At 40.6% G+C, this 15,558-nt stretch overlaps 1 protein-coding gene across 2 annotated transcripts in view; it reads left to right on the top strand.

Annotated features, from left to right (window-relative positions):
* Positions 1–319: 319 nt before the first annotated feature.
* arhgap24 (Rho GTPase activating protein 24) overlaps positions 320–15,558 on the top strand; it is a 51,661-nt gene continuing 36,422 nt past the window's right edge. Inside the window, exons 1-2 of one of the 2 annotated variants that reach the window (XM_026355956.1) lie at positions 320–712; positions 8,593–8,817. In XM_026355956.1, coding sequence (XP_026211741.1) covers positions 8,608–8,817 — 210 coding nt within the window. In that variant the 5' untranslated portion in view covers positions 320–712; positions 8,593–8,607. Of the gene's footprint in view, positions 729–8,592; positions 8,818–15,558 lie in introns of both variants that reach the window. The other variant, XM_033326278.1, reaches the window with a different exon arrangement.

The raw sequence follows: 15,558 nt of genomic DNA, 5'->3' as shown, positions 1-15,558 counted from the left end.
CATTCTTGGTTGTTAACATTTTGAGAGGAGTGGAACACAGTGTGAGACTTTAAGAACTGCCAGTTGCTTGTGTGCAATCTGAAATACAAAGGAAAGTCAGCTGCACTGCTGGAGCACTGCTCAGTCAGAGCTCTCATCTTAAGACTTCCTCAAACATGCTCTCTCTCTCACACACACACACACACACACACACACACACACACACACACACACACACACACACACACACACACAACTACTTTCCCCCTCCTTCTTTCCTCCCTCCTCCTCCTTGTAAGTAGCATACACACACAGGCTTCTCAGACCTGTGTGTGAGCGTCTCACCAGCAAGGATGACTGGTGAAGTTAGGACTGCCTGAGTTACACAGTTGGGAGAGAGAGTGTGTGTTTGTGTTTGTGTGTGAGAGCATGTGGGTGTGCATGTGTCTGGGCGGACTCCCTCTGTAATGGTTCCCCATGTGTGACTGTGCTGACTGCGACAGCCATCCTGTCCACAGCGGAGACTTTCTCAGCATGCAGATGGTGTGAGCAGTCAGGGGAAAAGTTGAACAACTCGACTGAGCCTCGGCTTACTCAGTCCGGTGTGCACACACAGGTGGAGTGCAACTTAAGCTCGTCTCAGCCCAGGATCTTTTTGTTTGCCTGTCACTGGATTGGATACCACAGTCACACATCAGAACTGAGGGATTCAACAAGGCTGCTTGTTTGAACGGTGAGTCTGCTCTGAGGTACAGTTTGTGTTTTTGTCTCTGCAGTCTTGTAATACCTGAATGTTTGATTTTGATTTAGTTTGAATATGTCCTTTTTGCTCTAGAGCCACATTCAGACATCTCCATACACTTGGGTTTGTAGTAGGAATGTAACGATGCTCAGACCTGGTGGAGCTCTCTGTATCTGTTCATGTTTCCATGCTTTTGCATTTTTGGAATAAGTTATTCGACAAATGTCAAACATTTCGGGTTTTCTGATAATGTAGATTTGATCAGTAGCTTAATGTGATGTTAACTTTGTGCCACTCATCTTGAAACTGGGTAAGGGTGCAAACCTTCAATTAGAGTATAAAAACTGTCAATGTGTTGGGCCTGGTGTGAAAACTCTATATTGTGACTGTGGCTAAAAGCTATAACATTTATTTGATGCATGTTAGCTACACTGTCAGCCTTTAACAAAAGAAAAAACAACATCACTGAGTGTAACCATAGCAAGGATTGCTGAACAGCTGAAAAGCATCAGTTTGACTTTTCACAGGGTTTGGTCATGTAATTAAAATTCTGTGGCTCTGTTAGACCAGCATTTTGCAAGGACTTGCCAATTCTAGTGCAAGACATACAGATGGCAAGACGGTTGTGTGTGCCATCCGAAGCACTGACCCCCTGTCTGGCTGTCGGCTGGCCAAATGGAGAAGAAACCTCAATTATGTCAGGATCAGTGTGCTACAGTAGTTGTGCTAATTGTGCTGCATATTTGTACAATTTCACATCATTCCCACAACTGAGAAATGAGACTGAAAAAGAAAAAGCGGACAATAAAAATGAAAGAGTGAAAAGGGCCAAGGAGGATAAATGCTGATAGAATACCAGGGACGGCAGACACTTCTACAACCTGTTTCCCCCACCGGTCCTGCTAATGGAAAAGCAAGATGCTAAAGCAAACATGAGCTGCGGTTTGAAGAAGGAAAGATATGATGACCTCTGTGTGCCAGGAATATCTGCAGTGCACAGGCTGTGCTGCTGGAAAGCCAAGGGATCAGGTTCCCTGTGTCAGCTGCTGCGTTCGACGGTTCCCAGGTCTACGTCTGTGATGTCTGTTTATTAAGACAGAAGAAGGGGATGGAGAGGAGGACAAAACTGACAAAACTGAATATAAGATCAAAGTGGAATTGGAAGACTTTCGCATTTTGGGAAGTGTCCTTGTTTTCTTCCTTGCACCTACAAGAGAACACTGATAACCATTATCATGTATGAGGCTCCCACAAGCAGCTGATTAGGGCAGTTCACCTCAAAGACTGGAAACTGAGCTATGTACTGCTTCTGTCAGAGGTCAACAAAATCTGCCAACCAGGTCTTCTAGAACTACCTAATGAACGTGATATATTGTCTAAGTGTAATCATGACAAAATGGTACAAAGCCTCCTTGAATCTCCAGTGGTCATCAGGAAACCGCTCAAAGGCAAACATTCATCAAGCACATACTGTGACCTTCGCCCCATCCACCAAATAATTGATGTTTTTACACTTTCGTTTTTGGAGTAACAGATATCATGTGCCAGTATCTTTAGAGGGACTCATAGGTCGATGTTGTCACTGTTACATATTGATTCAGGCTTGTTTACACGGATGATATATGGTAAAGTGAACTATGAAGGTTGAAATGCTGAGCCAGCATGGCATCCACCTTTCACCCAAGGTGCTACAGCAAACAGTCTCCGGTAAAAAATGACAGTGATCAGAGATGAATCTCAGTTTGCCCTCTCACTTTGCAACCTTGTGTATCATATTTTGTGTCCACTGTCTTGCAGAAGAAAGCTGCATCGCTAGTATTATTTGTTTAATCTGTCAGACACATATGAAATGAGTCAGCTGTCAAAGTGAAGCATTCACCCTCATTTCTCTACGAGGCTGCTGCTCTGTTCCCACACATACCATGACACATGGTGTGAGGGAAAATAGAAAGGGAGGGGTAACAAGTGTACAGTATCATACCAAAAGAGCTGCATTGTAGACTGTGCAGGGAGGGGGCACATATGGTGTCTAAATTGGTGTGTAGACAAAATAGACGTTGATTCATCACGTTGATTTAAGCAGGAAGGCAAAAGAGTTTATGAGGCCTTTCAGCCACAGGAGCAAAAAGAAAATGTATCTCCAAGAGCTGGTCCCTCAGCGTTTGTGATACATTACACCACCCACCCTCACCTGCTCTCATTTCTTCCTGCTTCCATCTATCCACCTATGTCTTTGTGACTCACAGTTGGTTGTGTGGGTAGTGACTGATGGACGACGTACCAATCCCATAATGAGAGCTTCTCAGATCCCGACCTCACGGTAACCCCCCTTGTGCGTTAAATTATGTCCTGACTTGTGTGTGTGTGTGTTGGAAGGAGCAATGAATCAGGATTTTCTTTTCTTTTTCTCAAACGTTAGTTCTTCCATCTGTGACCACGCAGATGCCCTTCCTCTTTCACATCCTCCCCAACGATTAGCACCGCAACAGCGCAGTAAGACACATGCCCTCCTTTCACCTCTGTGACTTTTCAGCAGGAGTCTAACAGAAGCAGGCTGCTGTCAAGGTAGCAGCGTTGGTAGCGCAGGGTTATATTTGTCTTTAACACATGCGGGTCGCGGAGGCCCTTCTGTGCAGGCTTTAGACGGGAGGCTGCTAAAGAATATTTAAAGAGCTGACAGCACTGGCTGGTAATGTGAGGTTCACATGTCCCCTGTTGCATGTTTTGTGGTGTTTTTGCTGTTATGCAGGGCATGTTGGTGGTTTGAGCACATACACAAACAATCAGATTATGTTAAGCTTCATGTTGAGTGAACATCAAGTCAGTTGACTTTGTTCTGAATTAGACTCGGAGGGAGGGTTGCTAATGAAACACAGGGGAACTGAACAAACAGAGAAGTCGCCCACATCACAACTTATTGACAATTTTGCAGCGAAGGATGAGACATTCCTGTGAAAGAAGATTTAATCAAAAAATAACATGACGATAAGACTAAATGGCAGCACCGTTCTGACTTTCCTGTTTCACACACCATTGGCCTTTCTATCATCCAAGGAAAGTTGGCACAGGGATTACTGGCAAGCACAGGGGCCAATGTGGGGTACAGCAGCTGCTGAAAATGCAAAACTGAGGGCTGAAGACAGATGGTAATGGCACTGTCTGCCACATGTCACAGGACATGAATTTAGAATTAATGTCCATGAGTCATTAAAGCTTCAAGCAGGAGTTTATTTGCATTACTGTGAACACTGATATCATTTAATCCATCCAAGCATTACCTTTACCGATATTATAATCATACATAGGCTCATGGGGCGTGGGAGCCGACTTCAGCTGACATTGGGTCAGAGGTGGGGCACTGCCTGGACAGATGCCAGTCTGTCACATAGAGACAAGCAACCAATTATGTTAACATGCAAATCTATGGGCAATTTAGAGTCACCAGTCAGTCTTTAGATGGTACCCAGAAGAAACCCGTGAGGAGAACATGTAAACTCCACTCAGAAAGGACTCAGCCAGTCCTTCTGGAACTCTAACCACTTCATCACTGTATCGCTTGATAACATTTGTTATGAGGATAAAATGTACTTTTCATTAGTCAAATGGAAACAATGTGCTGAAGGTCGTTTGCAGCAGATTGTTAAAGTAACAGGAACTAGAAACAGCAGGACTTTCAGTCTAAGGTGGTGTTTATATGTATGTGTTTTTTGCTACCACCAAGCACTACATATGAGAACAAATGCTGAATACCTAGGAGAATGCTTTAGCCACTGTGTTTTTGCACAATTCGTATCAATCATCAAACTCTCCTGCTATGTCAGGCTCTGATGTCAGAAGCATTAAGGAGTCATCCATAGACACTGTTTTCATTAGCTCATGGAGCTTACATCACGGTGATCAGCTGGGTGGTTAAAATCAATGGTCTAAAATGAAGGACACACTGTTTGTGAAAAAACAATTTGTCATCATTGTAAACTGTGCACTGTACCATGTGCAAACAAAAAGCTTGACAGGTGTATAGTAACAAAGAGGTAAAGGCTAAGCACAGCAAATGGTCAGTAACACATGATGGTAGAATTCACTCAGCACATTTATGTCACATTTTGATGCTTTACAGCAAACACAGGGTGGGAAAGGCAGTAGATCTAACTTTATAGATTCCAATTTTCTCTCGACAGAATGATCCCTTGTGGCTGCGTTGACCGGCCACTTCCTGTGGTCCTCCCACTGTCCCTGCCCGACACCACCATTTAAAATTTTATTTTATTTTTTTCAGTTTGGGCAAAAATGTGTATAAAAAGCAACAAAACAGTAATTTAATGCTCTTCTTTTTGCAGTCCAAATGTATGATTTAGGTTCCAATGCAATTTGTTTTTACCCTCACCAAAAATGTCTCTGGCATGACTGACTTTAACTTCTAAAAAGATGAGCCAGGCTATAAAGCAAATCCTCAATCCTTGTTTCTCCAAAGCAGCTCAGTTCAAACAAAGATATCAAACAACAACATAAAGTTACTTTTACTTTATTTAAGCCTGTCAGTAAAAGTACACTCTCCAAAAAATCTTACAAACCTCAGGACCTTTTTTACACACACAGGTTCATCATCAGTATCAAGTATCAGTTTACATCAAGTGGTTCAGTGTCATCTTGACTGCTGATAACAATTTTCATTCAAGACACATCGAGTAGCTGTATTTGATTGTTTCACTGACAGACACAGATCACAAGGCATCCCTGATCCTGTCATGGTCTGGCTCTTCAAGCATTTTAATGATGGACAAAGACAGACAGAGAATACTAATACGTCTGTGACCAAATGGAAACAAACATTAATTTGCACACCTCAGTCATTCCCCTCACTTCTCTTTCGGCTCTTTTGTTTTTTTCATTTTACTTGGAGTTTTCTTCGACTACTACAGAGCCACAGATATATTGCATCCTGCTACGCAATTATAGTGCATGCCACAAAACCTTAGGGGGCTGATTCGTGACTATCTTCGTGTCTTTCTTTCCAGTGAGAGTAGAGTATTTGTTTGTGGTATGTGGACAAGTGTGTGTGGCTGCCTGTGCTGTATATTGAGCTGTTTTTGTTTATGGTGAAGGTCAGGGTGTCTCTTCCCACAGACTTCTTCTCAGTGCGGTCAGAGTGCTGTGAGAAAATTCTGGGATATTCTTAAACTCAACATGTCTTTAACACTTAGAATTAAGTGTGACTAGACACAAGCAGATGGCACACAAGCAGTAGTAGAGCATAAATTGCAGCATTGAACGCAGACTACTCCATCAAACTATAACGTTTAATGTAGTAGAGCTGAAATCTGACTATTTCTGTGAGCAAAGCAACATATTCTTACTTCAAACTACCTTTCATTAAAGTTTTCTTGTGACCTTGTTGCCTTGTAAATATCTATATTTCTTTGTCTCCAGTGTCTCTGTTCTGACCGTGTTGTTATGGTTGGGAAAATCATAATTATTATATGGGAAATGCTCTGGGGACAGAGACAGCACAGCCATGAAGAAATATAGAGACACATGCACCTGCACGCACAGGTGTTTTACAGGGACACAGGGACCATCCTCTGGGATGCTGTTTTCAATGTGCTGAATGGACAAAACGTGACATGTTTCTGCAGAGATGTTGCAGTTGCTCCGTAAATGTGCTTACACTCACATCTGGAACCATTCGGGAGGGTAACTGGAAAAGTGTCTGCAGAATGAATATCCACAGACTGTAGAAAATCCTGCTTTAAAAAACAGGTCAGCTATTTCGATTTTAAAGCTTGTTGGGTTATTGCTTGACAAAAGTCACTACTGAATTGTTGCACATTATGGACAACAGTAGTTTTGTGCAGAAGTAGACATAGACACGCTGGCTGTGAAGTAGTAAGCAATCAGTTCTCCATCCAACAGATGTTTTATTTCCATGTCAACATCCGAGGTAGTGGTTTTGTACTTCATTTTGCTTTGTACTTCATCATCAGTATGTCTTCTACCCCCACATACTGTAGCTATTTATTACTTATAGACTTGACCTAGGTGTAATGTAAATTTTAAAAGCTCTCAGTCAGCCTCAAGTTATTCACATGAAGAAACCTGTGAGTTATTTACCTTTTTTTAGTCATAGTGTAGCTCAGACCAGTCCCTGCAGTGCTGTTAACTAGGCGCTGTGCAGAAGGCGTGAAATTGTGAAGGGGCTGTGGCACCAGACTCACAACACAGCAGGTGACTCCATCAACAGATGTTTGTATAAACCCCAGATGATGATTTATGCTGTTAGGGTGTGTTCATGATCATGTTCAGATTCAAGTGTGTAGGAAGCAACAGGGACACAGAGGTTACTTAATGTTTAAGTAAGACTGCCGTCCACTTTAGCCCACATAGCTTTTGAAAGTTAGACAGTGAAACGAAAATGAAGTAGAGATGGATAAAGGATAATATGTAGGTTATGGCTACCTCAGTGGAAAACAAGAGGAAACTGCTGTTTTCTGGAATGCAGATGAGAGAGCATGTTTGTTCATGCACATGCATACAAGACAGGCACATTTGGACTGTGAGAAGATTTCAATCAGCAGCCCTGCTGCACTTGCTAGACCGATGCCTGGAACAAAGTGGATCAGCATCTGGTTGTCATCTGGACCCGTGGGCTGACTGGACAGCCACCAAACCAAGCTCAACCAGAGCCATTGATAACATGGCAATGGGAAGAGCTGACAGCAGCAGTCTCCAAGTGGTAGCATATGTCACTGAATGATGCAGAGGTTTGAACTATTATGGAAACAGTATGTCTAAGGTGATTTATTGCATGTGCTGTAAAATTTTTGAGTGCATTTAAGGTCATGTGTTGCCGCTGCATTCATACTGTATGAGTGAGGAATTGTAAAATAGTAATAGGAAAGCAGAGTGCCCTAGATGTTAAAAGGGATCAGCTGCTGCTTCACGGGGTCTAGGTCAACCTCCAGCCCCTGCTGAAGATAAGCAGGGACACAGGTAAACTAAATTTTGGAGAATCAGTGAAAAATCACTTTATATCAGAAGAGGCACTAATTAAACTACACATGTTTTATCAACATCTGCTAGAAGCACATGGTTTTAGCAAATGCAGCTGTTGCAGCACTGGTTTGACTTAGGTTGTGATAACTAGATAAGACATTAACAGCAATTTAAGAGTAACAGTAAGTTAAGACAGGTCCAGTATAGTAAAGGCTGCGTGTCAGATGTTTCTCAAATGAGCATTTCCACCAAACTTATGTGGTGGAGATGCTTGTTTTAGTTTCATGTACTTGAACAAAAGAGGTTCTGTCACATGAAAACTTCAAAGACAGAGAGAGAGAAACATAATATTGCTCAAAAGAAAGACTGGCAGGCCAACATACTTAGAATGAAAAAATAAATAAATAAAAGACATGTGAGGATTGGCCTGTGGTCATTTGATCTGACATATGAATTTTTCCTCCTACATTTCCCCTTCTTGTCTTCTCTCCTTGCAACACTGAACCTTATCTGCCCCAAATGACACAATATACCATGAAAGGCAAATCACAGAGAACAGGGCACCCATAACCGTTCTCTGTAGTATATGTACTGGTAATATGTAACATAAAAAATAACATGATTCAGCCACACTGATTCATTTCACATTCAGGTTTTATTTGGTGAGATTTTGAGAAACACGTCATGAAAATCTTTAGCACTGAAAAATGTCTCTTTCTACAAATTGTGTTCTTTGAGTTTGGAAGGGGAGTGTTTTTAATTGTGAATCATCTGTTTGTAATAGGTTGCAGAATACGCTTGTTTATCTTATGTTTTGTCTGCCTGGAACTTGCAACTTCTGTCAGTATAAACGAACTTTAATTGTTTTTGCCTGTTTGCAGGGTGGAGTTGCAGTAATGGATGACCAGCGTGTGTCCCACAGCAGTCCCCAGCACAGCGGAGGTCAGACCAGTAAAGAAGTTCAGAGGCAGGGCCAATCGAACGTCGTCAGGTGTGGGTGGCTCAGAAAGCAAGGAGGGTTTGTCAAGACTTGGCATAGTCGCTGGTTTGTACTGCGAGGGGACCAGCTCCACTATTACAAAGACGAGGAGGAGACCAAAGCCCTGGTAAGGCTGCAAACACATTGGAATACCTGAGAATCACGACAGGCCAAACCTCACGTCTTTAAACTGCATTCACGTACTAGTGGTGCAAAGTAACTAAGTACATTTACACAATCAACATACTTGTTTGCACTTTATTCTTGCACTTCATGATTACGATGTAAACCAGTACTTCCAACAGGTAACTCCTTGCAGAAATCATTCCTGTGATATATTTTTAGGTGTCGAAGAATTTTCCTCCTCTAAACTTCTCAGATTCATATAAATAACTATTTGCATGGAAAGTTGCATTCAAAGTAGGCTGGACATTACTTTGTTTTCTAGATTCAGCAGTCAAATCCATCAAACATCATCATTTTACCGGACTGTTAAGATGCACATGATGCATAGTTACAGTCTAACAGCACTCTTGTGGGGCTTTTGTTCTTCCAAATGAGTACTTCTACTGTAATTGTAATAGATTATTTTTATGTTCCAGCAGTAGTTTTTAAGTAAAAGAGTTTTAATCTTCTTTCACCACTGACATGTACAGCTGATAAGAGTGATGCACGTTGCAGATGGAAAAAGTTGCGCTCTAGTAGCTGCTGCACCTGTTCTAAGGTTCATTGATCTGGAAAAAGTTGAAATATGTACTCAGGCAAACAGACGAGGGAAGATGCTACATTTGGGCACACAGACAAGTCCTGGAGTAAATATGAATAAATGTGTTTCAATGGCTGCAGTAAATGAGTATGTTAATGGTTCTAACATTTATTGAAGGCAAGGATGTTCCCTAAATTATTTTGAAAGTTATAGTCATTCTTGGATTGAGTCTATGAACCATAAAAACTGTGGGACAAGTCCAAACCAGATTCAAACATGACAGATTAACAGATGTTTAGATGTCTTCATTCTGCATAAACTCTTTGAATGTAGACAAAGTATGCACTGTATATGTTTCAGTAAATATGCCCAAATTTTAAAATACACAGTGGCAAAAAAATGGATGTAAACCTTTTGAAATGTTGTGGTTTTCTGCATTAATCTTTTAATTAATAAGTCAAGAGTATTAACAAAGATGCTGTCCCAAAAATATTAACACCAACAAATTCGGATCTTTTATGTCTTTTATTGAGAACAACTATAAAACCTATAAATCATGCTAGTGGAAAAAGTATGTGAACCCTTGGAATCATCTTTTACCCAATCACAGCAAGCTGGCCAGGCCTTGATGCAGCAAAGCAGGACAAAATCATATTTCCTCCACCATACTTTACGATTGGGATCATGTTTTCCTGATGATATGCAGTGCCTTTTTTTATAACAAATGTACTGCTGTGTGTGTCCTTTCTAAATAATTAAATATAGTTTCATCAGTCCACAAAACATTTTGTCAATACTGCTGTGGAGTGTCAATGTGGTCTTTGGCAAACTTCAGGCATGCAGCACTGTTCTTTGTAGTAAGCTGCAACTTTCTTTGTGGTGTCCTGCGATGCACACACCCTGCTTGTAGGCATGTTTTACCTATTGTAGACTCATAAACACAGATGTTAGCCAGTTCCAACGATGCCTTCAAATCTTTGGCTGTCACTCGGGGTTGTTCCTTTACCTCATGAGTCTTTGTTGTGCTCTTGGGGTCATTTTGACTGGCCGCCCACAGCTACTAGAGTAGCCACAGTCCCAAAGTGTCTCCTTTTGTAGATTGTTTAACTAACTGTAGACTGGTGAGTTTCTAAAGTCTTTGACATCACTTTGTAACCCTTTTCAGCTTGTAAATCAACTATTCTGGGTTGTAGAGCATCTGAAATCTCTTCTTGGCAAGGCAAGAAGAGCTTCACATACTTTTTCCATTAGCACTATGAGGTTTTTATGGTTGTTCTTAATAAAGACAAGAAAATTCAGAATCTTTTTTTGTTATTATTTTAGCTATATTATATTTGTTAATACTCTTGACTTAGATGAAGATTAGATCATGTTTTACGACAATTCACATACAATACACACTTGTCAAAGTCCTAAACACATAGTCATATGTGAGTAAATGGCAGGCTGCTGGAAGCATTCAATGACACTATTATTCCACTTTAACGGCTTATTTCTGTGAATATAAAATGACTGTACCGTACAATTGCAGGAGAAAAAGGAGCATCTGTCTCTTTGGTTTGTGTAATTATGTTATTTTGTGCAATTTATGAAATAGATCCTACTTTTTTTTTTTCAAACAAATATGATAAAGCATGTGTTTATGTTTTTCTCACAATGTCACATATAATGAACCAACAAAATAACACCTGGGGCCTGCAGTGCAGGTGCATCTTACTGCCAAACGAGGGAAATGAGTCGGGTTGTTTTGACTGTTTGACTACGTAAACTCAACGTAAACTGTAGTGAGCTTTCAGACAAAGACACAGAGAAAGAGGAGACATTGAGTAATGTAGAAAAGAAGGCCGTCTCTAACGTTACTGTTACCAGGCAGCATCTCTCACCGAGCATGTGTAGACTGAACAAAGAAGCAGACAGACAGATGTTGGAATCTCATTACAAAGCAAACAAATCACAGGAAGTGGAAAAATAATTAATTCCACAAGGTCAGTTCAGAAAGGCACTGCATGTTTTTAACAAGCTGTCTTTGGTGAAGTTGAACTGACAAGTGGGATAAATAAAAGTTAGAATCAGTTCGCAATGATTAATGTATAACTTCTGTTATAGCTTCTGTCTCTTTTAAGGCTGTTTCAGGTGCAGTTTTCTGTGGAGAAGTCTCACAGAGCCAGGGACAACTAAAAGCAGATAACAAGGCTTATTGAAGGAGTAGTTGGGTTTTTGCTACGGTGACTGTGTTGCCTTGCAGAGTGTCAGATAAGAAGTCAGTTTAACATCAAGCTGCAGCAGGGACACCGATATTAGCTTTAGATGATTTATCTTCAGACAGAGATTCTTAAAGTCTCCTCTTTTATATTCACAACACAGAACATACACAAAGGAAAATCTTTTCTAATGGCTATTCCACCCAAACAATATCAGATTTTTCCATGGGAAACTTAAGCACAATTGAAATCTTCGTTCTGCTCATCTACCCACACTACTCTGTCTGGCTGATTTCCCAGCAAGCTCCACTCCAGCCAAACCCAAGCCACATGAGCAGCAGAAGTGAAAGTTAAAGCTGCCGACCTGAAGGCGGGCCCCTGGCCAGATGAGATATTCTTCATTGCTATTTCTGGGCAGCTCTGGTTCTTATTCAGTTTATATAAAAAGGGATTTGGTCTTACTGTACATTAGAGGCCACCAGCAGTTTTGCTTTAGTCCTTGAAATAATGCATATGATGTGGAGGAGTTCATAATAATTTACAGAGGATTACAAGAAACTATTTGTTTTCTTTTGGAATACTTTGGCTATTTATATTTACACACAGAGAAAGATTCTTCATCAATGTCCCAACAACATCTACTACCTGAGGACTACACTCTTCCCTGGTTTGCAACTTTCCATTCTTGCCCTACTTCTGAAACAAAGGCAACATAAATTTCAGATACCTAAAAACAGAGTAGAAAGGGAAATTTCAATAAATCTAGGTCAGGCACAGAACAGCGCACTCACAGTCCTTAAATCTCCATGACCTCCACAGAGGGAGCAATGTGGAACAACACAAAAAAACAGCTTCCTACGAAGACACAGTGCTCAACATCATCATCATCCTGAAAGAAAGAACACAAGTAGGGCAAAGAGGAGTGAGAGAGGATGAACGGAAGTTGCTTCTAGTCTAAAGACACAGAGATACAGTTAAATTTCCCTGTCTCAAGTCATGAACCACATAACACAGGGGTTCAGTCATTCGGCCATCTTTAGATCAGCTATTAATTACCTGTCTCACATGTTGGGAAGTCTCCATTTGTTACCTGTCACATCAGCCTAATTGCTTCCCCTTTAGTGAGAACATACTTTGTTGCCTATGGAAACACAGATGCCGACAAAGCCCAGACGTCTCAGATGTGAACAGTTATATTTAACACAAAGCCTGCATCAGAACTATTTCCCTACTTTCTACATAGTGCGCCAGCATTCACCATATAGAATTATTCACAGTATATAGCCCATCTTATGTGCAGTGGTAACTTGAGCTGCTTCACATCAACAAAAGGCTAATTGTTCAGCGTCTTAAAGTCAAATCTAGGTATAAAATATAAAATATTCATTTGCTTCTCAGTCAGTGTGACCTATCACATGAACACATTTGTTTGATGCTTTGCTATTATAAAAATATCAACAACAGCTGTTTTAACCTCAGTGTCCAATCAGAAGTTGCTGATTTTTGTTACTTTAATACATTATCAACATTTTGGGTTGTTTTGGAAGCACTGCTAATTTCAGTCAACAGTGTTGGAATGATGGTGCTCGATGGACTCCAGGCTGGTGAAAAGACAATTTAATCCAGATTGAATCAGACTGTTGATGTGATACATGGTCTCATGACGTCTCAGCTCTGTTTTTATGCCAGATTATTGCATTTAGAAAGCTTGTTGTCAGCTCAGGTTGAAGCAGGACTGTTGCATTACATCACAGACCTTTGTGTGTTTGTATGTGCAATACACATTATCTACTACACATACTGTGCCATATTCTCATGTTGCTTCTCAGAGAAATAGCTACCGTTATGTGAGAGTTATTACTGTCAATATAAGGGACCACGTTGTGTCCTGTACAGTCAGGCCAAACCTCTCTGAGCAATGCTGGGAATCTGGAGAATGGGAGTCAGATGGCAATGAAGGGTCACGGAAAAGCATGTGTAGGGTACGGCACGTGTGGGCTTATCGTCAGCATGCCATCTGCCTGCCCTTACTCGTCCATAGAGATGTATGCACACACAAGCATGCATGTACTCACTCACACTCTCAGTTACGCACACATGCACTCAGATTTCTTCTGGCTGAGCCATAAACAAAGGCAGTATTCACTCAGTGGGTGAAATGGTATGATTATTGTAATTTAAACCACTTAGCTTTGTATCTGCCAGTGAAGGAAGTGGAGTAACATAGTGAATTAATAAGAAAATTGTGAATGAATACATTGAACCAATTTTACATTATTATAATGTATTACTAAATGAAAGAGATTAAATTTTAATTAGTACATTGCAATTCTAGCCACAACAAGTCTTACAAGTTAAATAATTCATATTCAGAACATGAGGGGGCTGTGTCTGAACTTAGACAAAATGATCTCAAGAAGAGACTTAATAAGAAATTGCATTCAATCAATAATGCAACAGTGCACTGAAATTCTTTGCTTTCCCTGCTCTAGCTGGAAACCGTTTGACCTTGGCATTTAACAGGAGTAAATAAAATGCCACTGCAGTTCTGTAATTATTCATACTGCAGCACTTTCTCATCTTCCCTGTGTTTTGATGAAACATTAACGCTGTGCTCTTCTCCTGATCCACTGTGCAGAACCACGATCAAAGCAGAAAATTGACGTAAGCTGTGATGGTTCCAGTGATTCCAGATGTGATCTGACTCACACTTTATTCGACTGTCAGAGAAAAACGTGAACAGTCTCTGAAATAGCAACAAATGAAAAAAGTGACATTAAAGTGTCACATTAAGCCGGACACGTGGGGCTGGATGCCATCTGGTGCCAATTACTGCATCTTCTCTTATTCTTGACTGGATTATTTATGTTAGTCAATATATGTTAAGGTATTTTCAGACATGCTTTATTCATTAGAACAGGAAAAAATTGATCATTAATACAAGACAGTTCTGGCTGTCAGTATTTCTACTACTACCCCCTCTGACTCCTGTATGGTGACTGCATGTCTAATGAGCTCTGTATTGATAGATGGAAATGTCAATTAACTCCCAGTGGACTTGCAGGATCTGTTTTCTGAGCACTTTCTCCATTGCTAACACCGGGGCACGAACAGGGCACTGGTATGAATTTTGGTTATGTGCAGGTGTAGTGGTATTTATAGAACATTTCCTTACAACAAGTGCAACTGGTGCAGGAGCTGTAGGGAGTGTGGGATTGCATCAAAACGTTTCACACACACAGACACATAACATGACTTTTAGTCTGAAGCCTTATGATCTGGGAACAACACTGACACTGACTGATGTTCATAGTGAGGGGTGGAGTGGTGCTGCAGTGCAAGTTATTAGAAGAAATTAAAATCTTGTAAAAGCAGAAATTCAAGGCAGAGCTGCTATATTGGATTACATTTGATTGTAAAGGTGAACCTAGTAAAGTGGCCAAGTGGCTGTGTTGTACCTTGCTGTCCTGAAATACACTCATTGATTAGTCTGCACACTGCAATTCTATGACAGTAATGTAAGAGTACTGGAACTCAAAGCTCCATGAAACGTTTTTTTTATCTCTATGTCTGTTGCAGAGGGTTCAAATGGCCATATTTATTTTTCATGTGAACACAGTAATGCTATATATACAGTACACAGCACACAGGGCACCATCTCTGTCAATACCAATGCTATTTTTTTTGTATCCATGTTTTTTATGGAGGTGTTTTGTTCTATCAGGGCTGGAAATTACTTTTTTATTAAAGCTATAAATCTCAGTACTTTGTAAATGGTGTATTAAAAGTGCTATTGTTCCAATGGCTATGAGACATTGTGTACTGTACTGGGCATGTACAATATTTAGTGTAGACTTCATTTATCTGAACCTATCACCCTAATTTAAACTGTGTCTTTTGTTTCTTTTGATATAGCCGGACTAAATGTCATCATATTATCTCCCAAGAAGATGTTGTGCAT

This window comes from Anabas testudineus, chromosome 12, assembly GCF_900324465.2.
Source record: "Anabas testudineus chromosome 12, fAnaTes1.2, whole genome shotgun sequence".
Taxonomy (NCBI): Eukaryota; Metazoa; Chordata; class Actinopteri; order Anabantiformes; family Anabantidae; genus Anabas; species Anabas testudineus.
Note: the sequence above shows the minus strand (reverse complement) of the source record. Positions and strands in the feature narration are given on the sequence as shown.